The sequence below is a fragment of the Rhyacophila brunnea genome, unplaced genomic scaffold (genome assembly GCF_057557595.1).
Source record: "Rhyacophila brunnea isolate RB1 unplaced genomic scaffold, BYU_Rbru_1.0 scaffold_1, whole genome shotgun sequence".
Lineage (NCBI taxonomy): Eukaryota > Metazoa > Arthropoda > Insecta > Trichoptera > Rhyacophilidae > Rhyacophila > Rhyacophila brunnea.
Window position 1 is genome coordinate 52,399,088 of NW_028232751.1, and position 23,443 is coordinate 52,422,530.

Below are 23,443 nucleotides of genomic sequence, written 5' to 3' on the forward strand. Positions count from 1 at the left end.
AAATTTAAGAAAAAAACATACTGCTTTTCACTATTAACAAAGTGACCAAACGTCCGTCATCCGTTTTTAGAACGGTTCATATTTGGCTGACGCATTCATTGTTCGAGCGTAAAGCCATAAACCGTGACATTTATTTTTCTTTATTGATATTAAATCATTTTAACTGTTTAAAAACTTTTTTAAGAAATAGAATAAATAAACAGAGGCATATTTAATTTACCTTCTGAGAAGTTCGACGTTTCAGATACGTATTAGTGCACGATACGCTATGATATTATTTTAGCTTATTGACACGGCAGCCTTCGGTGATTAAGGTTATCATGAAGAGACGCTTTACGACCTTTACGTGGCTAGGACAAATGTTCCTGATGCCGCCAAAGAGTGTGACACTTCATACCCTTATGGCACAGCCTCAAGGGTTCCGTTGCCATGGCCAGCCCTCCCTCACCCTGCAGCGGTGCTACAAAAGCAACCTACGTGCTGCAAAAAGCGACCTACGTGCTGCAGGTCTGACATGGCGGGAGGCGCAAGAGTTGGCGTTGGACCGAGGGAAGTGGCGCGAACTTGTGCATGCAGTATGCCCCAATGCTGGGTATAGAAGGTAAACCATTGCACACTACCAGAAAATGCTATTCTGAAGACCACCGGCCGCCACTGGTTCCAGATAGTTGCATTAATTTTATGAGTGACTCGGGTCTAGTGGGGCCAATCCAGCGAACAGAAGGCTGTTCGACGACCAAATCATCCGGATTAGTGACTATCCATACGCTATCCATTTCTCTACAACATAGGCATTGTAAGTTAAGGTCCTGCCGTCATCGTCGTCAATAATACCTAATTTAAATTTAAAAATGTTGAGAATTATTGTAAATAAAAATTTTAATTGCTGACTCACAAGTCTTATTTTGTATACCTACCTTAATTATCAATTAAAAAAATAATAAATACCTAGTGGATTAAAATTAAAATAAGTTACCGTACATAAACTGGGGTAAAATTATACCACTTTTACATTATTTTTAAATCCTAATTCCTATACCTAATTTAAATTTCAAAATGTTGAGAATTATTGTAAATGAATATTTTATTTAATTGATTGTATCAAACACATGTATCTTTTTAATAAATTTAATATTACTATAATGAAATAATTTGAAAATAATTTAAAAGAAACAAGCCATGAGCGTTTTGGCGTATGGCAATAAAATAGCTCTTTGAAGTTCATTCTTATCTATGGTTCATTCGTCAAAATATTTGACAGCGCGCCGGCGTCGCTAAATCTAAATCCTCTTTGTGTTTGGTTTTTATAACATCGGTAAGTATTTTGTGCTTGTCAACTTGATTTTCTATATTGTTTATATTAAAAATACCCACCGACAATCTCCGATATCATCATTAGCCCGATAAACAGTATATATCATACGTTATGAACGACTTCAAAAACAATTGCATCGGCTGTCAGTTTATATTTCAAAGCGAGTTATTTATGCAATTTTATATAAATTATCAGGTTATAGACTTTCAGTAGGTTACTCTTATATGTAATATTAAATAATTCATAACCGTCAACATTCTTTCATATGTAGGTATGCTGTGGTTTCTATACTTTACTTTTAGGTTATAGGTTAGAACTGTTATAAAATTATCTGTTTTGTTTAATATGCAGATAACCAAATACCGCAATGGAGACTTGGTTAACTTGATTGTATATATTGATTACCATAAAAACATCATTGTCAGTGATATAATTATCCTGAAAAAGTGATATTTCATATATTGTCAATGATATTAAAATCAATGCCATAGCATAGGCTGTCAGTTTGTCTTTTAATCCAAGTTATTTATGTAATTCCTATAAACTCTGAGATTATAGTCATCCAGTCAATTACTGTTATTTGTTCATATTATTAAATAATTCTTAACCCTCAACATTCTTGTATTAAACTACGGTGTGAATTCTATACTTTCCTTTAAGGTTAGAATGGCGAAACTTTAAAAAATAATCTGTTTTGTTTAATATGCAGATAACCAAATACCGCAATGGAGAATTGGTCAGACGCAGCGATTGACGAAATATTAGATGCATACTTACCGCGACATGAAGAAGAAATTCCAAATTTGGATTTTGACATTTCATTTTTAGACAACACATATCCAACCCTCGTAGAAGCGATAGATTTGCACTCAATTGATTATATTCCTCCAGTATTACGCGACTCAACAAAATTGCCATATGTGTTCATGGATTGTATAGATGACTCCTTCGCAGTTTCGTCCACGGTTATAGTCGTAGATGATAATGCAAAGGAACTCTTGTCATCATTTACTTTACCTGAGGAGTCACCGAAGCGGGTAAGTTATGGAAATATTTGATATATATTATTTGAGCTCTAATTTGTGCTTGTCAATCTGATCATACATATTGATTAGGTATTGTAATTACCCCGATAAACAATATATTTCATATACTATCAATATAGCATCGGATGGCAACACTGGCGACAGGGAACCGACACTGAGAGAAAAAACAATTTGACAGAAATAAGCCGGCTCTCACATCAAAACTGCCGAACAAAATTTCCGAGAACTGAGATCCAGTGTTGCTGGTGAATACCGCGCACATCTACCTAGCGACAGTTGCCCGTAGCCTTCGAAACATATAGATATTTGAATGCAGTAATCGGCGAGCCGGTATAGGAATGACCAATTCGTGGGTGTTCGCATGTGACTTCGACCCTTGGACTCGGAGCCCGAGAAGGATGCAGCTTGTCGATTGCAACAACCAGATGTTTTTTTCAAGCGAAACAGTCGCATTCGACCAATCTGCGGAGCTCCATTTGACAATGTGTGTTTTGTTATTTGTGTTGAATAACGACGACGTCACATTGACGTATTCGACACGTTTTAAGGCGAGACGTGTTTTGATGTGAGAGTCGGCTTACAGTTATTCCCGTGCAAACTGGCAACGGAGACGCATATCCGAACGGATGAGTATACCCAAAAGTGAAAATTTAATGAACGTTAGGATGCGTTCTCAGTTTATATTTCAAAGCGAGTTATTTATGCAATTTCATATAAATTATTCGATATAATTTAAATAATTCATGACTGTCAAAATTCTTGTATCAACCGAACATTGTGAGTTCAAAAATTGACTTTAAGGCTTAATGAGTAACTTGTTAAAATTAATTTTTATTATTTAATACACAGGTAACCACAAATGATAATGATCTAGGTTTGGTTGAGCATTACCCTGATATTGAAATAGATCTGGATAGTGGTTATGTAACAACTTCAGAAGGTACGACAAGCGCTGAAATTGTTGACGCCGGCAAAACCTTCAGTGTTGAAGACCCGCAGTCTGTATTTTGTAAACTCCCGTCAAATGACCCAGTGAATTTACCTTACATATATAAGGATGATGTCGATAAGCCTTTCACTGTTTCTACACCAGTAATAGAAGAAATTGTGTCAGTCTCAGATGTCTGTCATGACTCCATGGAGTTTCCATATATGTTCATGGATTACACGGATAACTCCTTCACGGTTCCTTCCACAGTAATATGCATGGAAGATAATGCAAATGAACTCTTGTCATCGGAGAAATCACCGAAGCGGGTAAGCGATTTTTTTATGCGCACACGTTCATTATAATAATGCCTGGTAAATCTATTCATTTGAGTCTATCCACTGTTGACTGACTTCTATATCGTGGCTTAAACCAGAAGTCACCGCAGTTGAGAATAAGAGATTGTCATTATTGCTGAAGAAAATTGCCCAAATTTTATCAGGTTTTAATTAATGGTGTTTATAATACAATGTATGATTTTGGGCCATTAGGGTCAAAAGTATCAAATGTATCAAAATTTTTCGCAGTTTTGAGTTTCGTATGGTACTGGACATAAAATAACATATTACGTTTAGTCACAAATAGACAAGAGAAAGGGAGAAAGAGAGACAAAAAGTTCATCAGTTAAAATATAGTTCAATACGTCATATCTCGTGAAAATACTTTCTTGTTAATGTCAGTGGAATGTAAATTCATTTGTTTTTGGGGTCTACTGTAAAGTAAGACAATGAGATACATTTTTTGACCCTATTAGGCCGATTTATTATGTATTGTTACTTAAATGCAAGGAATTACACAATATTCTCCAGTTTCGTATCCCCACTAGATATATCAAAAATTGTTACTACAGTGAAACCCCGATTCTACGTTTTTCAAGGGACCCTAAAAAAGTGATAAATGCGGGATACTGTTATGTATATGTTCCTTTATTGAGATGCAAAATTAATGCTGAATTTTGATTATTCTGGTCGAAATTAAATGAGGTTTTTCAAATTTTTCAGGTTTCGAAATCTAATCCTAGTCGAAGAGTGGTGAAAGCAAAGGCCACGACAAACGGTGGAGTAAGTAATATTTATTTTTGATTTTTCTTTTATCTCGGTTTGTAACGTGGTTGTGATGATGATAACACCCACAGTGCATCTACATTGACCTAGTTCATAGAACGGCCATCTTTAATTAAGAAGCCATGGGAAAAATGCATATTGTTTTTTAAAATATGTATTTGATCCAGTGGAAGGACCCAACGAGGTGGGCAAATGGCTTAGATTATTCTCCGTAGAAACGTCTATTAGTAAAATCTCCATTCTGTGGAGGCCGATATTCTTTGCTTATGCGCCGGCTAGACGCTCATTCACATCACACCACAAACTAACCTGCGCAAACCGGTTTGTATGGACGGGAAAACTGTAGGTCGCGCAAACCAAAAAGTGTTCCGCTAACGCCCACGGTGGCCGCGCGGCTTAAGCGTTGGACTATAACGCTGTGGGTCCCAGGTTCGAATCCTGGGTCTGACAAGTACACATATTGTTTTTTCAATTTGTTTGTGTCAGGGTATGGACCTAATAGGTTGAGCAAGTGGCTGACATCCATTTCTCGTAAAAAACAAAATCTGTCAATACAAACCTCTACTCTGTGGAGGCCCATATGATTCTATTTGGATCGGACATGGTCGAAAGAAAAAGAAGAAAAAAAAATTTTTGCACAAACTATACCGCGCAGGCAAGTCGATGCTGTCTGGCCGGTGCATCAAGATCCGAGCATGGTAATTTACTAGTAACATTGATAGCAATTCATCACTCAGATTATACAACTAAAATAATATACTGATGGTTAAGAAACGAGACCTCATAAGTGACAAAATAACAACATTACAGGAGAGGAAAAGATCTTGCCTGCACACTATGTGTTTGATATTTGATGTTACAAATCAATGTCTTTGTCATCTATAATTGTGAATGTATGTATGTAGTATGAGGATTACTTGCATGCATCTGACAGGTGGCTGGCGGCAAATATAATGACGCATTTACGTGTTATCATTAGTTTTATAGTAGATACGAGATATCATTTCAAATAATATTTTTAGGAGCTAAATATTTTGAGCTTTCGTCGGAAGATGCCGATACTACTACTATGTATATTCAATAATGCAAAAAACTTATTTTTATAAAATGTCACTTCCGGGGTATCGTTTCTTAACGGCCCACATGTTCAGCGTAGGTCAAAATGGAGCTTTTATGGTATTTTCAGAACATATCCCTGGACATTCCTTAAACGTTGTAGATAATCTATTTGTATAATTTTGAAGTCTTATTATCCTTTATATTTATTTTAAACATTTGATGACTGCATAAAGTATTTTTAATACATAAAAGAGTGTTTTTTTAAACCTCTCGCTCTAATGTTTTAGAATATAGTCATATTTCAGTACGTCCATGTGCAGTGGTGTTAAGATTTTTTAAATTTATTAATTTTTAAACGCATTTACAAAACCATTAGTAAAATTAATGTTGACATTATATAGTGACATATTTACGATAAAAAATTTTATTTTATATATAATCTTTGTGATCCTAAATTTGACAAGAATTAGGCATTTTATTATTCAAAAAATGGGCACGATTAACACATTTGAAGATAATTCTAAAGATACTGATTATAAGCGTTGTCTTTGACCATTCAAATGTGGTAAACACCCTACGAATAATGATTGCTTTATAATAATTATTGACCTAAGAATAAGGTAGTATTTTTTTGACATACGTCATTTCTATTGGCATTTCCCAGTAGTTAAGCTATGCAAAATTAATGCTGATTTTTGATTATTCTGGTCGAAATTAAATGAGGTTTTTCAAATTTTTCAGGTTTCGAAATCTAATCCTAGTCGAAGAGTGGTGAAAGCAAAGGCCACGACAAACGGTGGAGTAAGTAATATTTATTTTTGATTTTTCTTTTATCTCAGTTTGTAACGTGGTTGTGATGATGATAACACCCACAGTGCATCTACATTGACCTAGTTCATAGAACGGCCATCTTTAATTAAGAAGCCGTGGGAAAAATGCATATTGTTTTTTAAAATATGTATTTGATCCAGTGGAAGGACCCAACGAGGTGGGCAAATGGCTTAGATTATTCTCCGTAGAAACGTCTATTAGTATAATCTCCATTCTGTGGAGGCCGATATTCTTTGCTTATGCGCCGGCTAGACGCTCATTCACATCATTCATTTCTCGTAAAAAACAAAATCTGTCAATACAAACCTCTACTCTGTGGAGGCCCATATGATTCTATTTGGATCGGACATGATCGAAAGAAAAAGAAGAAAAAAAAAATTTTGCACAAACTATACCGCGCAGGTAAGTCGATGCTGTCTAGCCGGTGCATCAAGATCCGAGCATGGTAATTTACTAGTAACATTGATAGCAATTCATCACTCAGATTATACAACTAAAATAATATACCGATGGTTAAGAAACGAGACTCATAAGTGACAAAATAACAACATTACAGGAGAGGAAAAGATCTTGCCTGCACACTATGTGTTTGATATTTGATGTTACAAATCAATGTCTTTGTCATCTATAATTGTGAATGTATGTATGTAGTATGAGGATTACTTGCATGCATCTGACAGGTGGCTGGCGGCAAATATAATGACGCATTTACGTGTTATCATTAGTTTTATAGTAGATACGAGATATCATTTCAAATAATATTTTTAGGAGCTAAATATTTTGAGCTTTCGTCGGAAGATGCCGATACTACTACTATGTATATTCAATAATGCAAAAAACTTATTTTTATAAAATGTCACTTCCGGGGTATCGTTTCTTAACGGCCCACATGCTCAGCGTAGGTCAAAATGGAGCTTTTATGGTATTTTCAGAACATATCCCTGGACATTCCTCAAACGTTGTAGATAATCTATTTATATAATTTTGAAGTCTTATTATCCTTTATATTTATTTTAAACATTTGATGACTGCATAAAGTATTTTTATTACATAAAATAGTATTCTTTTAAACCTCTCGCTCTAATGTTTGAGAATATAGTCATATTTCAGTACGTCCATGTGCAGTGGTGTTAAGATTTTTTAAATTCATTAATTTTTAAATGCATTTACAAAACCATTAGTAAAATTAATGTTGACATTATATAGTGACATATTTACGATAAAAAAATTATTTTATATATAATCTTTGTGATCCCAAATTTGCCTAATGCCTAATGCCTAAGCATTTTATTATTCAAAAAATGGGCACGATTAACACATTTGAAGATAATTCTAAAGATACTGATTATAAGCGATGTCTGACATTCTTGATACAAATATGGAGCAATTTAATGAGAAATCAATTCATCGGCTAGATCTGAGAAAATAAATCACACTTACCAGCATTTACAGCTTACTTGCGAGATATTTAATTAAGTATTGTTTTTTCAGGCTTACAATACTCGTAGCAGAGCCGCATTCATTAAGGAAATTGTCATGATGGACCCAAAGGTAATTATTGCCTTGCCGCTCTACCTACAGGCCAAATATATATTGAATTTGCTTACAATGGTTGGTTAATCTACTGAATTGGTTCAATCAGTAAAACATGGGACTGGTATGTGTATGTTTTAGTGAGCGTTTGGACATTGTGAGTTAACCATATTTTACTGTGTTATAGTTGAACATGACTAATGGTAAATTCAGATTTTAAAATGTCATTCACTGCCAAGATATATTAAAATTTTTCTTTTCGTATGTCAGTAGGGTGCATAAAACAACATATAAACAAACACACATAATATCTCTCATTATTTTACCATGTTCGCCTCTTAGTTGTAGCATATGGACACCGCATGTCGTCTCCAAGAACCCCTGTCGCTCGTCAGCCTTTCAAGACACCGCACGTCTGGTTGGCTTAACACTGTCAGTGTGATGGTGGCTACTCGGTCCGTTCTCTTATCTCCTCGTTACTCCTAAAGTCATACCACCCTAAACGATTTCTACCGCAAACATCTGTTCTTGAAGCACAGTATACGGTTGCTCTGAGCTTTCGTAAGCCGCCATGACTAGTGATGTTATAATACATTTTAGCTTTTATGCTAAACATTGCAACGCTGTATCCGTCTCGCTCAGCGGGAGCCATCCTGGAGTGGTGTAAAGACTGGATTAGATTCTAAATACACTAGTTATTGGCAATGTGATTTATAGTAATTCTGACATTTGGTTTTCTTCCAGGTAATTCTCTAACGGATGCAAACCAAAGACTGATGACGGAACGAAAAGACTGTTTATATAATATATTTATTTAATTGTTGTTATTAGATTCAATTTGTCCCGTTTTTGTTGACATTTTTGAATTAAATATTGTTATTATCAATTATTAATGATAGCTTTTTATACTTACAATTTACAATTTAAAATTTACTATTTACTATTTACAATGTTACGATCTATTTGTCTCGCTTTTTGAACATTTTTGAATCAATGTATTTACACTAAGATCTTTATTATCTATAGAAATGAAACTTATTAAATTATTATGTATTACTTGAACTATAAAGTATAATAATACGTACTATGAGGATTGTAATCCATTTGTGATACTAATAAGTAATAACATATTTTTGAGATAGCCAAATGAGCCTAGTCATTTCGAAAAATGAGAATTATAAAATTAAAAATTAATCAAATCGATACCTCCTTCGTATAAGGTCGGAACTGCAAAATGGAAACTTTTCAGTATTACGATTTCAATGACTTCACAATGTTAATTTAAAAGCTGGAATCATAATTTTTTAGTTATGCCTATAGGTACAATATTTACTGTTTTTTTTTTTTTTTGATATTGTTTTATTATCTTTAAAATTATTTATTTATTAATTAAGGCAACGAAAGCCAAAAACGCAATTCCGACCTTTAACGTAGGAAGTGTTGAAATGTATAAGATATTTTTTGATCTAGCCGTTGATTGGCTAATATATTTACTGTTGATAGATGTGAAACCCGCAATGGTTAGAATGGTAATACATAATATTAAATTCCACAAGTTTAGTTCTTTCGTTGATATTTATTTTGGTTATACATAACACCATAATCATTACGTGTCTTGCTTTTGTTCTAAACTTACCATAGTCTTGATAATGGTTACCGGTAAATAGTTATTTATCGTTAACTAAAAAAACTTCATTTGTGGATTTTAATATTATGCAATAATTATTGTAGAATGGAATTCTACCAAAGGAATCTAATCTTAATTAATGAAATGAAATTAAGTTTATCCACAGAATTGTTAATGTGGTATTTATTGTCTAGTTTTTGTATATGAATCCTATTTACTTAATTGATTATGAGGAATAAATATATGATATGTAATTCTTCTGTGATAATTTAATATTGAAGAAACAAATACGTAAATACTATTGACGATGTCTAAGTAAATAGTATTTACACTTATGAATGTTCAAATTTTGTTATTTTCTTTGATTATGTTGAATATTTTTGGCATTTATTTTCGTTGTTCAAGTAAGACTAGAATAAATTTAGTCGAGACTTATCCAACATATTATGTGATATGGAAATCGTCTGTGTTAATAAATATATTTTTTTTGTTATGATTATTAAGTTTTCCAATGTGATATGGTTTGTTAGTCATGATGATGTACACATTATGCTGCCAATGTATAATTGATATGAAATATATACCTATTATTTTGCATACACTGTTGTATTATTTTTTCGGATAAATAAATAAACATGCACACCTTCCAAGCAGTTCTATCTATACAGGTGCACAAAATTGTTCACTTCCATTTGGGATTCAACCCGTTGATAAACCTCGAACTGTGGCTCTTGGATCTTCCGATTATGTTAATATCATTTTCATAAACCAGCAGTTGTGCAGGTTTATTGAATACGGTTTCACTGCCATAAGTTATTTTACCAATATATTCATGTGCATAAACAAATGAACATTGTAGACAAAACTGTTCGATAGTTGTATTATATCTGTTTACGAACATTTTAAATATTTTGATACAAATGTCGAATGTACGAATGGAAAACATTATTCACATACGGATATTCTTCGTCTTAACTAGCCTTTATTAAAATCACATAGACTTCATTCTGGACACGCACTACATATTTTGTCTGCTATTTTGAACGTGCATCGCTTCAAACAGTGCTGTCCTGATGATGGTGTCATAATATGCTTATTATGCTGTTCTGAAGTCTACAGATAATGTGGAATATAATAAATACTATTACACTGCCCTTCCAAGGAAGAAGGCAGTAACTCGTAAAATTTGTGAAATTTATTTATGAATGCCATCCGTCAGGTAATTTTGAAAGCTACCTTATAGTATTTTTCACACTTTCAAATATTTCAGTTTTATGTCTGATTTTAATAATGAAAACTTTATAACAAAGTCTACAGGACCAAATGATACGACGTGGTCCTGCGACCTTGTCCTGCAGAATTCATAATATTATGCATTGCGCCAGATAACGAACTGAAATAATGACAACTACAACACACTAAATATGGAAGAAGCCCTTCAAATATCAGAAATAAATAATAAACAGTATTAATAATTAATAGGGATTTCTTTAAATTTATTCAACACCGCATTCAAATTTATTATATATAAAGAAGACTTCCATTGAGAATCAATATTCGACCACTTCAAAATGTCTTATATCATATAAACACAATTTTCTAGTTTATTATGTATATACAGTACTCTCTCAGTAATCCGCCACCCCAAAAACCAGACAAGTGTCCAATTAGTGAAAGTGGCGGATTATAGTGCATACATACAAAATATGGTCAAAATTAAAACAAGTATTTTGTAAAATAGTTTTTTTGAGAAATTTATACTAGAAAATTATGATTTTATTTATAATCAAAATCAAGTATTTACTAAATTATACATTACAGTAAATCACTTGACACGACCAGTTGTTCAGGTGAGGCAGATATTCTTGAATGGCATAGGATTCCTGGCTTTCCCTATGACCAAAAGCTTCAGTTTGTGTGTTCCAGTTGTATTGGAGCATGGTATAATTGTGATGCGGTCCTTGGGCACTTTCCTCCCTGGTACATTACTTTCTTCGCGATGAACGTACATTTTACGAAGGAGAAGTTTCCAAGATAAACTCGTCTCATCTGCGTTGTATACTTGTACGCGGTGGACTACTGAATTTGACAATCGAATACCAGCAAATTATAGAGCTTGAGTTTGTGCTTTCAACTAGTAAAAATAACAGCGGATTATAGTAGTTGTCGGATAATCGAGCGGCGGATTACTGAGAGTGTTCTGTAAGTGTATAAAGTATATAAATTAGTAACAGTCACGCTTCACGAAGATATCCTCCCGGTCGAACCAAGACGACCATAACAATACTATAACTGGAAATGCACCAAATGTAAAACACATGGGTGGTAGTCATTTCGTAATTTATTATTCGGATCGCTAGCATCCGTTTTTGTCGTCCGCGCTTTCTTGTCTTTTAGAGATGCCGCATATGATTATTAAAGTAAACAGTGGATGTCCCAGACAGCGGCGGCTCCTCTAATATCATCCAAGTGCTATGCACTGCCAGCATTTTTGAAGACATCACTCAACTTTTCATTGTTATTCATGTGTATCACTCACTTCGCGAAGTAGAACATGTAGCAGTATTATGAACAATACTCCGTGCGCAAAGCGATTGCGATCCAAATGGATTTTCAGTTTGCACAGGATTACAATGAGGCCATTGTATACTTCTTAAACGGTTCTCCAATGTTCCTGTGGTAGCGTTTTGTGTAGCATTTTTTACACACTTTATGATCGGCGCACGAAATTAGGACTCTAGAAAAAAAAACGCCAGTTTCTGTTTTATAACAATGTAGGCGAGTTAATTTTTAACAATTTCACATTTAAGATTTAATGAATCGCCAAACTTTTACGAAAATACTAACTCCCGCATTTATTTCTAAACCACTCAAATACATTCAATCAAAATTCAAAAAAACACAGCAGCACTACATGAGTAGTAGGTCGTAGCTGAATAATAAATAAGAACGATAATATAAGAGAAACATACTTTTAATGACATATAAATATATCAGAAATAAATCTGAGTTTGAAGGAACGCTGATTTACAATATAAATATTACCCACGCAATGTTAGTTTATTTTATAATTTCATTTAAATTAATAATAATGTAAAATTTAAGAAAAAAACATACTGCTTTTCACTATTAACAAAGTGACCAAACGTCCGTCATCCGTTTTTAGAACGGTTCATATTTGGCTGACGCATTCATTGTTCGAGCGTAAAGCCATAAACCGTGACATTTATTTTTCTTTATTGATATTAAATCATTTTAACTGTTTAAAAACTTTTTTAAGAAATAGAATAAATAAACAGAGACATATTTAATTTACCTTCTGAGAAGTTCGACGTTTCAGATACGTATTAGTGCACGATACGCTATGATATTATTTTAGCTTATTGACACGGCAGCCTTCGGTGATTAAGGTTATCATGAAGAGACGCTTTACGACCTTTACGTGGCTAGGACAAATGTTCCTGATGCCGCCAAAGAGTGTGACACTTCATACCCTTATGGCACAGCCTCAAGGGTTCCGTTGCCATGGCCAGCCCTCCCTCACCCTGCAGCGGTGCTACAAAAGCAACCTACGTGCTGCAAAAAGCGACCTACGTGCTGCAGGTCTGACATGGCGGGAGGCGCAAGAGTTGGCGTTGGACCGAGGGAAGTGGCGCGAACTTGTGCATGCAGTATGCCCCAATGCTGGGTATAGAAGGTAAACCATTGCACACTACCAGAAAATGCTATTCTGAAGACCACCGGCCGCCACTGGTTCCAGATAGTTGCATTAATTTTATGAGTGACTCGGGTCTAGTGGGGCCAATCCAGCGAACAGAAGGCTGTTCGACGACCAAATCATCCGGATTAGTGACTATCCATACGCTATCCATTTCTCTACAACATAGGCATTGTAAGTTAAGGTCCTGCCGTCATCGTCGTCAATAATACCTAATTTAAATTTAAAAATGTTGAGAATTATTGTAAATAAAAATTTTAATTGCTGACTCACAAGTCTTATTTTGTATACCTACCTTAATTATCAATTAAAAAAATAATAAATACCTAGTGGATTAAAATTAAAATAAGTTACCGTACATAAACTGGGGTAAAATTATACCACTTTTACATTATTTTTAAATCCTAATTCCTATACCTAATTTAAATTTCAAAATGTTGAGAATTATTGTAAATGAATATTTTATTTAATTGATTGTATCAAACACATGTATCTTTTTAATAAATTTAATATTACTATAATGAAATAATTTGAAAATAATTTAAAAGAAACAAGCCATGAGCGTTTTGGCGTATGGCAATAAAATAGCTCTTTGAAGTTCATTCTTATCTATGGTTCATTCGTCAAAATATTTGACAGCGCGCCGGCGTCGCTAAATCTAAATCCTCTTTGTGTTTGGTTTTTATAACATCGGTAAGTATTTTGTGCTTGTCAACTTGATTTTCTATATTGTTTATATTAAAAATACCCACCGACAATCTCCGATATCATCATTAGCCCGATAAACAGTATATATCATACGTTATGAACGACTTCAAAAACAATTGCATCGGCTGTCAGTTTATATTTCAAAGCGAGTTATTTATGCAATTTTATATAAATTATCAGGTTATAGACTTTCAGTAGGTTACTCTTATATGTAATATTAAATAATTCATAACCGTCAACATTCTTTCATATGTAGGTATGCTGTGGTTTCTATACTTTACTTTTAGGTTATAGGTTAGAACTGTTATAAAATTATCTGTTTTGTTTAATATGCAGATAACCAAATACCGCAATGGAGACTTGGTTAACTTGATTGTATATATTGATTACCATAAAAACATCATTGTCAGTGATATAATTATCCTGAAAAAGTGATATTTCATATATTGTCAATGATATTAAAATCAATGCCATAGCATAGGCTGTCAGTTTGTCTTTTAATCGCAAGTTATTTATGTAATTCCTATAAACTCTGAGATTATAGTCATCCAGTCAATTACTGTTATTTGTTCATATTATTAAATAATTCTTAACCCTCAACATTCTTGTATTAAACTACGGTGTGAATTCTATACTTTCCTTTAAGGTTAGAATGGCGAAACTTTAAAAAATAATCTGTTTTGTTTAATATGCAGATAACCAAATACCGCAATGGAGAATTGGTCAGACGCAGCGATTGACGAAATATTAGATGCATACTTACCGCGACATGAAGAAGAAATTCCAAATTTGGATTTTGACATTTCATTTTTAGACAACACATATCCAACCCTCGTAGAAGCGATAGATTTGCACTCAATTGATTATATTCCTCCAGTATTACGCGACTCAACAAAATTGCCATATGTGTTCATGGATTGTATAGATGACTCCTTCGCAGTTTCGTCCACGGTTATAGTCGTAGATGATAATGCAAAGGAACTCTTGTCATCATTTACTTTACCTGAGGAGTCACCGAAGCGGGTAAGTTATGGAAATATTTGATATATATTATTTGAGCTCTAATTTGTGCTTGTCAATCTGATCATACATATTGATTAGGTATTGTAATTACCCCGATAAACAATATATTTCATATACTATCAATATAGCATCGGATGGCAACACTGGCGACAGGGAACCGACACTGAGAGAAAAAACAATTTGACAGAAATAAGCCGGCTCTCACATCAAAACTGCCGAACAAAATTTCCGAGAACTGAGATCCAGTGTTGCTGGTGAATACCGCGCACATCTACCTAGCGACAGTTGCCCGTAGCCTTCGAAACATATAGATATTTGAATGCAGTAATCGGCGAGCCGGTATAGGAATGACCAATTCGTGGGTGTTCGCATGTGACTTCGACCCTTGGACTCGGAGCCCGAGAAGGATGCAGCTTGTCGATTGCAACAACCAAATGTTTTTTTCAAGCGAAACAGTCGCATTCGACCAATCTGCGGAGCTCCATTTGACAATGTGTGTTTTGTTATTTGTGTTGAATAACGACGACGTCACATTGACGTATTCGACACGTTTTAAGGCGAGACGTGTTTTGATGTGAGAGTCGGCTTACAGTTATTCCCGTGCAAACTGGCAACGGAGACGCATATCCGAACGGATGAGTATACCCAAAAGTGAAAATTTAATGAACGTTAGGATGCGTTCTCAGTTTATATTTCAAAGCGAGTTATTTATGCAATTTCATATAAATTATTCGATATAATTTAAATAATTCATGACTGTCAAAATTCTTGTATCAACCGAACATTGTGAGTTCAAAAATTGACTTTAAGGCTTAATGAGTAACTTGTTAAAATTAATTTTTATTATTTAATACACAGGTAACCACAAATGATAATGATCTAGGTTTGGTTGAGCATTACCCTGATATTGAAATAGATCTGGATAGTGGTTATGTAACAACTTCAGAAGGTACGACAAGCGCTGAAATTGTTGACGCCGGCAAAACCTTCAGTGTTGAAGACCCGCAGTCTGTATTTTGTAAACTCCCGTCAAATGACCCAGTGAATTTACCTTACATATATAAGGATGATGTCGATAAGCCTTTCACTGTTTCTACACCAGTAATAGAAGAAATTGTGTCAGTCTCAGATGTCTGTCATGACTCCATGGAGTTTCCATATATGTTCATGGATTACACGGATAACTCCTTCACGGTTCCTTCCACAGTAATATGCATGGAAGATAATGCAAATGAACTCTTGTCATCGGAGAAATCACCGAAGCGGGTAAGCGATTTTTTTATGCGCACACGTTCATTATAATAATGCCTGGTAAATCCATTCATTTGAGTCTATCCACTGTTGACTGACTTCTATATCGTGGCTTAAACCAGAAGTCACCGCAGTTGAGAATAAGAGATTGTCATTATTGCTGAAGAAAATTGCCCAAATTTTATCAGGTTTTAATTAATGGTGTTTATAATACAATGTATGATTTTGGGCCATTAGGGTCAAAAGTATCAAATGTATCAAAATTTTTCGCAGTTTTGAGTTTCGTATGGTACTGGACATAAAATAACATATTACGTTTAGTCACAAATAGACAAGAGAAAGGGAGAAAGAGAGACAAAAAGTTCATCAGTTAAAATATAGTTCAATACGTCATATCTCGTGAAAATACTTTCTTGTTAATGTCAGTGGAATGTAAATTCATTTGTTTTTGGGGTCTACTGTAAAGTAAGACAATGAGATACATTTTTTGACTCTATTAGGCCGATTTATTATGTATTGTTACTTAAATGCAAGGAATTACACAATATTCTCCAGTTTCGTATCCCCACTAGATATATCAAAAAATGTTACTACAGTGAAACCCCGATTCTACGTTTTTCAAGGGACCCTAAAAAAGTGATAAATGCGGGATACTGTTATGTATATGTTCCTTTATTGAGATGCAAAATTAATGCTGAATTTTGATTATTCTGGTCGAAATTAAATGAGGTTTTTCAAATTTTTCAGGTTTCGAAATCTAATCCTAGTCGAAGAGTGGTGAAAGCAAAGGCCACGACAAACGGTGGAGTAAGTAATATTTATTTTTGATTTTTCTTTTATCTCGGTTTGTAACGTGGTTGTGATGATGATAACACCCACAGTGCATCTACATTGACCTAGTTCATAGAACGGCCATCTTTAATTAAGAAGCCATGGGAAAAATGCATATTGTTTTTTAAAATATGTATTTGATCCAGTGGAAGGACCCAACGAGGTGGGCAAATGGCTTAGATTATTCTCCGTAGAAACGTCTATTAGTAAAATCTCCATTCTGTGGAGGCCGATATTCTTTGCTTATGCGCCGGCTAGACGCTCATTCACATCACACCACAAACTAACCTGCGCAAACCGGTTTGTATGGACGGGAAAACTGTAGGTCGCGCAAACCAAAAAGTGTTCCGCTAACGCCCACGGTGGCCGCGCGGCTTAAGCGTTGGACTATAACGCTGTGGGTCCCAGGTTCGAATCCTGGGTCTGACAAGTACACATATTGTTTTTTCAATTTGTTTGTGTCAGGGTATGGACCTAATAGGTTGAGCAAGTGGCTGACATCCATTTCTCGTAAAAAACAAAATCTGTCAATACAAACCTCTACTCTGTGGAGGCCCATATGATTCTATTTGGATCGGACATGGTCGAAAGAAAAAGAAGAAAAAAAAATTTTTGCACAAACTATACCGCGCAGGCAAGTCGATGCTGTCTGGCCGGTGCATCAAGATCCGAGCATGGTAATTTACTAGTAACATTGATAGCAATTCATCACTCAGATTATACAACTAAAATAATATACTGATGGTTAAGAAACGAGACCTCATAAGTGACAAAATAACAACATTACAGGAGAGGAAAAGATCTTGCCTGCACACTATGTGTTTGATATTTGATGTTACAAATCAATGTCTTTGTCATCTATAATTGTGAATGTATGTATGTAGTATGAGGATTACTTGCATGCATCTGACAGGTGGCTGGCGGCAAATATAATGACGCATTTACGTGTTATCATTAGTTTTATAGTAGATACGAGATATCATTTCAAATAATATTTTTAGGAGCTAAATATTTTGAGCTTTCGTCGGAAGATGCCGATACTACTACTATGTATATTCAATAATGCAAAAAACTTATTTTTATAAAATGTCACTTCCGGGGTATCGTTTCTTAACGGCCCACATGTTCAGCGTAGGTCAAAATGGAGCTTTTATGGTATTTTCAGAACATATCCCTGGACATTCCTTAAACGTTGTAGATAATCTATTTGTATAATTTTGAAGTCTTATTATCCTTTATATTTATTTTAAACATTTGATGACTGCATAAAGTATTTTTAATACATAAAAGAGTGTTTTTTTAAACCTCTCGCTCTAATGTTTTAGAATATAGTCATATTTCAGTACGTCCATGTGCAGTGGTGTTAAGATTTTTTAAATTTATTAATTTTTAAACGCATTTACAAAACCATTAGTAAAATTAATGTTGACATTATATAGTGACATATTTACGATAAAAAATTTTATTTTATATATAATCTTTGTGATCCTAAATTTGACAAGAATTAGGCATTTTATTATTCAAAAAATGGGCACGATTAACACATTTGAAGATAATTCTAAAGATACTGATTATAAGCGTTGTCTTTGACCATTCAAATGTGGTAAACACCCTACGAATAATGATTGCTTTATAATAATTATTGACCTAAGAATAAGGTAGTATTTTTTTGACATACGTCATTTCTATTGGCATTTCCCAGTAGTTAAGCTATGCAAAATTAATGCTGATTTTTGATTATTCTGGTCGAAATTAAATGAGGTTTTTCAAATTTTTCAGGTTTCGAAATCTAATCCTAGTCGAAGAGTGGTGAAAGCAAAGGCCACGACAAACGGTGGAGTAAGTAATATTTATTTTTGATTTTTCTTTTATCTCAGTTTGTAACGTGGTTGTGATGATGATAACACCCACAGTGCATCTACATTGACCTAGTTCATAGAACGGCCATCTTTAATTAAGAAGCCGTGGGAAAAATGCATATTGTTTTTTAAAATATGTATTTGATCCAGTGGAAGGACCCAACGAGGTGGGCAAATGGCTTAGATTATTCTCCGTAGAAACGTCTATTAGTATAATCTCCATTCTGTGGAGGCCGATATTCTTTGCTTATGCGCCGGCTAGACGCTCATTCACATCATTCATTTCTCGTAAAAAACAAAATCTGTCAATACAAACCTCTACTCTGTGGAGGCCCATATGATTCTATTTGGATCGGACATGATCGAAAGAAAAAGAAGAAAAAAAAAATTTTGCACAAACTATACCGCGCAGGTAAGTCGATGCTGTCTAGCCGGTGCATCAAGATCCGAGCATGGTAATTTACTAGTAACATTGATAGCAATTCATCACTCAGATTATACAACTAAAATAATATACCGATGGTTAAGAAACGAGACTCATAAGTGACAAAATAACAACATTACAGGAGAGGAAAAGATCTTGCCTGCACACTATGTGTTTGATATTTGATGTTACAAATCAATGTCTTTGTCATCTATAATTGTGAATGTATGTATGTAGTATGAGGATTACTTGCATGCATCTGACAGGTGGCTGGCGGCAAATATAATGACGCATTTACGTGTTATCATTAGTTTTATAGTAGATACGAGATATCATTTCAAATAATATTTTTAGGAGCTAAATATTTTGAGCTTTCGTCGGAAGATGCCGATACTACTACTATGTATATTCAATAATGCAAAAAACTTATTTTTATAAAATGTCACTTCCGGGGTATCGTTTCTTAACGGCCCACATGCTCAGCGTAGGTCAAAATGGAGCTTTTATGGTATTTTCAGAACATATCCCTGGACATTCCTCAAACGTTGTAGATAATCTATTTATATAATTTTGAAGTCTTATTATCCTTTATATTTATTTTAAACATTTGATGACTGCATAAAGTATTTTTATTACATAAAATAGTATTCTTTTAAACCTCTCGCTCTAATGTTTGAGAATATAGTCATATTTCAGTACGTCCATGTGCAGTGGTGTTAAGATTTTTTAAATTCATTAATTTTTAAATGCATTTACAAAACCATTAGTAAAATTAATGTTGACATTATATAGTGACATATTTACGATAAAAAATTTTATTTTATATATAATCTTTGTGATCCTAAATTTGACAAGAATTAGGCATTTTATTATTCAAAAAATGGGCACGATTAACACATTTGAAGATAATTCTAAAGATACTGATTATAAGCGTTGTCTTTGACCATTCAAATGTGGTAAACACCCTACGAATAATGATTGCTTTATAATAATTATTGACCTAAGAATAAGGTAGTATTTTTTTGACATACGTCATTTCTATTGGCATTTCCCAGTAGTTAAGCTATGCAAAATTAATGCTGATTTTTGATTATTCTGGTCGAAATTAAATGAGGTTTTTCAAATTTTTCAGGTTTCGAAATCTAATCCTAGTCGAAGAGTGGTGAAAGCAAAGGCCACGACAAACGGTGGAGTAAGTAATATTTATTTTTGATTTTTCTTTTATCTCAGTTTGTAACGTGGTTGTGATGATGATAACACCCACAGTGCATCTACATTGACCTAGTTCATAGAACGGCCATCTTTAATTAAGAAGCCGTGGGAAAAATGCATATTGTTTTTTAAAATATGTATTTGATCCAGTGGAAGGACCCAACGAGGTGGGCAAATGGCTTAGATTATTCTCCGTAGAAACGTCTATTAGTATAATCTCCATTCTGTGGAGGCCGATATTCTTTGCTTATGCGCCGGCTAGACGCTCATTCACATCATTCATTTCTCGTAAAAAACAAAATCTGTCAATACAAACCTCTACTCTGTGGAGGCCCATATGATTCTATTTGGATCGGACATGATCGAAAGAAAAAGAAGAAAAAAAAAATTTTGCACAAACTATACCGCGCAGGTAAGTCGATGCTGTCTAGCCGGTGCATCAAGATCCGAGCATGGTAATTTACTAGTAACATTGATAGCAATTCATCACTCAGATTATACAACTAAAATAATATACCGATGGTTAAGAAACGAGACTCATAAGTGACAAAATAACAACATTACAGGAGAGGAAAAGATCTTGCCTGCACACTATGTGTTTGATATTTGATGTTACAAATCAATGTCTTTGTCATCTATAATTGTGAATGTATGTATGTAGTATGAGGATTACTTGCATGCATCTGACAGGTGGCTGGCGGCAAATATAATGACGCATTTACGTGTTATCATTAGTTTTATAGTAGATACGAGATATCATTTCAAATAATATTTTTAGGAGCTAAATATTTTGAGCTTTCGTCGGAAGATGCCGATACTACTACTATGTATATTCAATAATGCAAAAAACTTATTTTTATAAAATGTCACTTCCGGGGTATCGTTTCTTAACGGCCCACATGCTCAGCGTAGGTCAAAATGGAGCTTTTATGGTATTTTCAGAACATATCCCTGGACATTCCTTAAACGTTGTAGATAATCTATTTATATAATTTTGAAGTCTTATTATCCTTTATATTTATTTTAAACATTTGATGACTGCATAAAGTATTTTTATTACATAAAATAGTATTCTTTTAAACCTCTCGCTCTAATGTTTGAGAATATAGTCATATTTCAGTACGTCCATGTGCAGTGGTGTTAAGATTTTTTAAATTCATTAATTTTTAAATGCATTTACAAAACCATTAGTAAAATTAATGTTGACATTATATAGTGACATATTTACGATAAAAAAATTATTTTATATATAATCTTTGTGATCCCAAATTTGCCTAATGCCTAATGCCTAAGCATTTTATTATTCAAAAAATGGGCACGATTAACACATTTGAAGATAATTCTAAAGATACTGATTATAAGCGATGTCTGACATTCTTGATACAAATATGGAGCAATTTAATGAGAAATCAATTCATCGGCTAGATCTGAGAAAATAAATCACACTTACCAGCATTTACAGCTTACTTGCGAGATATTTAATTAAGTATTGTTTTTTCAGGCTTACAATACTCGTAGCAGAGCCGCATTCATTAAGGAAATTGTCATGATGGACCCAAAGGTAATTATTGCCTTGCCGCTCTACCTACAGGCCAAATATATATTGAATTTGCTTACAATGGTTGGTTAATCTACTGAATTGGTTCAATCAGTAAAACATGGGACTGGTATGTGTATGTTTTAGTGAGCGTTTGGACATTGTGAGTTAACCATATTTTGCTGTGTTATAGTTGAACATGACTAATGGTAAATTCAGATTTTAAAATGTCATTCACTGCCAAGATATATTAAAATTTTTCTTTTCGTATGTCAGTAGGGTGCATAAAACAACATATAAACAAACACACATAATATCTCTCATTATTTTACCATGTTCGCCTCTTAGTTGTAGCATATGGACACCGCATGTCGTCTCCAAGAACCCCTGTCGCTCGTCAGCCTTTCAAGACACCGCACGTCTGGTTGGCTTAACACTGTCAGTGTGATGGTGGCTACTCGGTCCGTTCTCTTATCTCCTCGTTACTCCTAAAGTCATACCACCCTAAACGATTTCTACCGCAAACATCTGTTCTTGAAGCACAGTATACGGTTGCTCTGAGCTTTCGTAAGCCGCCATGACTAGTGATGTTATAATACATTTTAGCTTTTATGCTAAACATTGCAACGCTGTATCCGTCTCGCTCAGCGGGAGCCATCCTGGAGTGGTGTAAAGACTGGATTAGATTCTAAATACACTAGTTATTGGCAATGTGATTTATAGTAATTCTGACATTTGGTTTTCTTCCAGGTAATTCTCTAACGGATGCAAACCAAAGACTGATGACGGAACGAAAAGACTGTTTATATAATATATTTATTTAATTGTTGTTATTAGATTCAATTTGTCCCGTTTTTGTTGACATTTTTGAATTAAATATTGTTATTATCAATTATTAATGATAGCTTTTTATACTTACAATTTACAATTTAAAATTTACTATTTACTATTTACAATGTTACGATCTATTTGTCTCGCTTTTTGAACATTTTTGAATCAATGTATTTACACTAAGATCTTTATTATCTATAGAAATGAAACTTATTAAATTATTATGTATTACTTGAACTATAAAGTATAATAATACGTACTATGAGGATTGTAATCCATTTGTGATACTAATAAGTAATAACATATTTTTGAGATAGCCAAATGAGCCTAGTCATTTCGAAAAATGAGAATTATAAAATTAAAAATTAATCAAATCGATACCTCCTTCGTATAAGGTCGGAACTGCAAAATGGAAACTTTTCAGTATTACGATTTCAATGACTTCACAATGTTAATTTAAAAGCTGGAATCATAATTTTTTAGTTATGCCTATAGGTACAATATTTACTGTTTTTTTTTTTTTGATATTGTTTTATTATCTTTAAAATTATTTATTTATTAATTAAGGCAACGAAAGCCAAAAACG

At 33.9% G+C, this 23,443-nt stretch overlaps 2 protein-coding genes across 8 annotated transcripts; both read left to right on the forward strand.

The window, feature by feature from the left end:
• Window positions 1-1,236: 1,236 nt before the first annotated feature.
• Window positions 1,237-10,059, forward strand: LOC147079948 (uncharacterized). 3 transcript variants are annotated; one of them, XM_085950666.1, is made up of 7 exons: window positions 1,237-1,315; window positions 2,025-2,352; window positions 3,211-3,618; window positions 4,351-4,410; window positions 6,214-6,273; window positions 7,795-7,854; window positions 8,581-10,059. In XM_085950666.1, the coding sequence occupies exons 2-7, from the start codon at window positions 2,041-2,043 to the stop codon at window positions 8,590-8,592; spliced, it is 912 nt and encodes a 303-aa protein (XP_085806792.1). In that variant the 5' UTR covers window positions 1,237-1,315; window positions 2,025-2,040; the 3' UTR covers window positions 8,593-10,059. The 3 variants fall into 3 exon arrangements, with proteins under 3 accessions (XP_085806792.1, XP_085806862.1, XP_085806938.1); XM_085950736.1 differs by lacking the exons at window positions 4,351-4,410; window positions 6,214-6,273; XM_085950812.1 differs by lacking the exons at window positions 4,351-4,410; window positions 6,214-6,273; window positions 7,795-7,854 and having other exon boundaries at window positions 8,581-9,000.
• A 3,736-nt stretch (window positions 10,060-13,795) lies between these two features.
• Window positions 13,796-23,196, forward strand: LOC147079949 (uncharacterized). 5 transcript variants are annotated; one of them, XM_085950984.1, is made up of 7 exons: window positions 13,796-13,874; window positions 14,585-14,912; window positions 15,771-16,178; window positions 16,911-16,970; window positions 20,410-20,469; window positions 21,991-22,050; window positions 22,777-23,196. In XM_085950984.1, exons 2-7 carry the CDS (start codon window positions 14,601-14,603, stop codon window positions 22,786-22,788), a joined length of 912 nt encoding a protein of 303 aa, XP_085807110.1. In that variant the 5' UTR covers window positions 13,796-13,874; window positions 14,585-14,600; the 3' UTR covers window positions 22,789-23,196. The 5 variants fall into 5 exon arrangements, with proteins under 5 accessions (XP_085807110.1, XP_085807027.1, XP_085807282.1 ...); XM_085950901.1 differs by lacking the exon at window positions 16,911-16,970 and adding an exon at window positions 18,774-18,833 and having other exon boundaries at window positions 22,777-23,195; XM_085951156.1 differs by lacking the exons at window positions 16,911-16,970; window positions 20,410-20,469.
• Window positions 23,197-23,443: the final 247 nt, after the last annotated feature.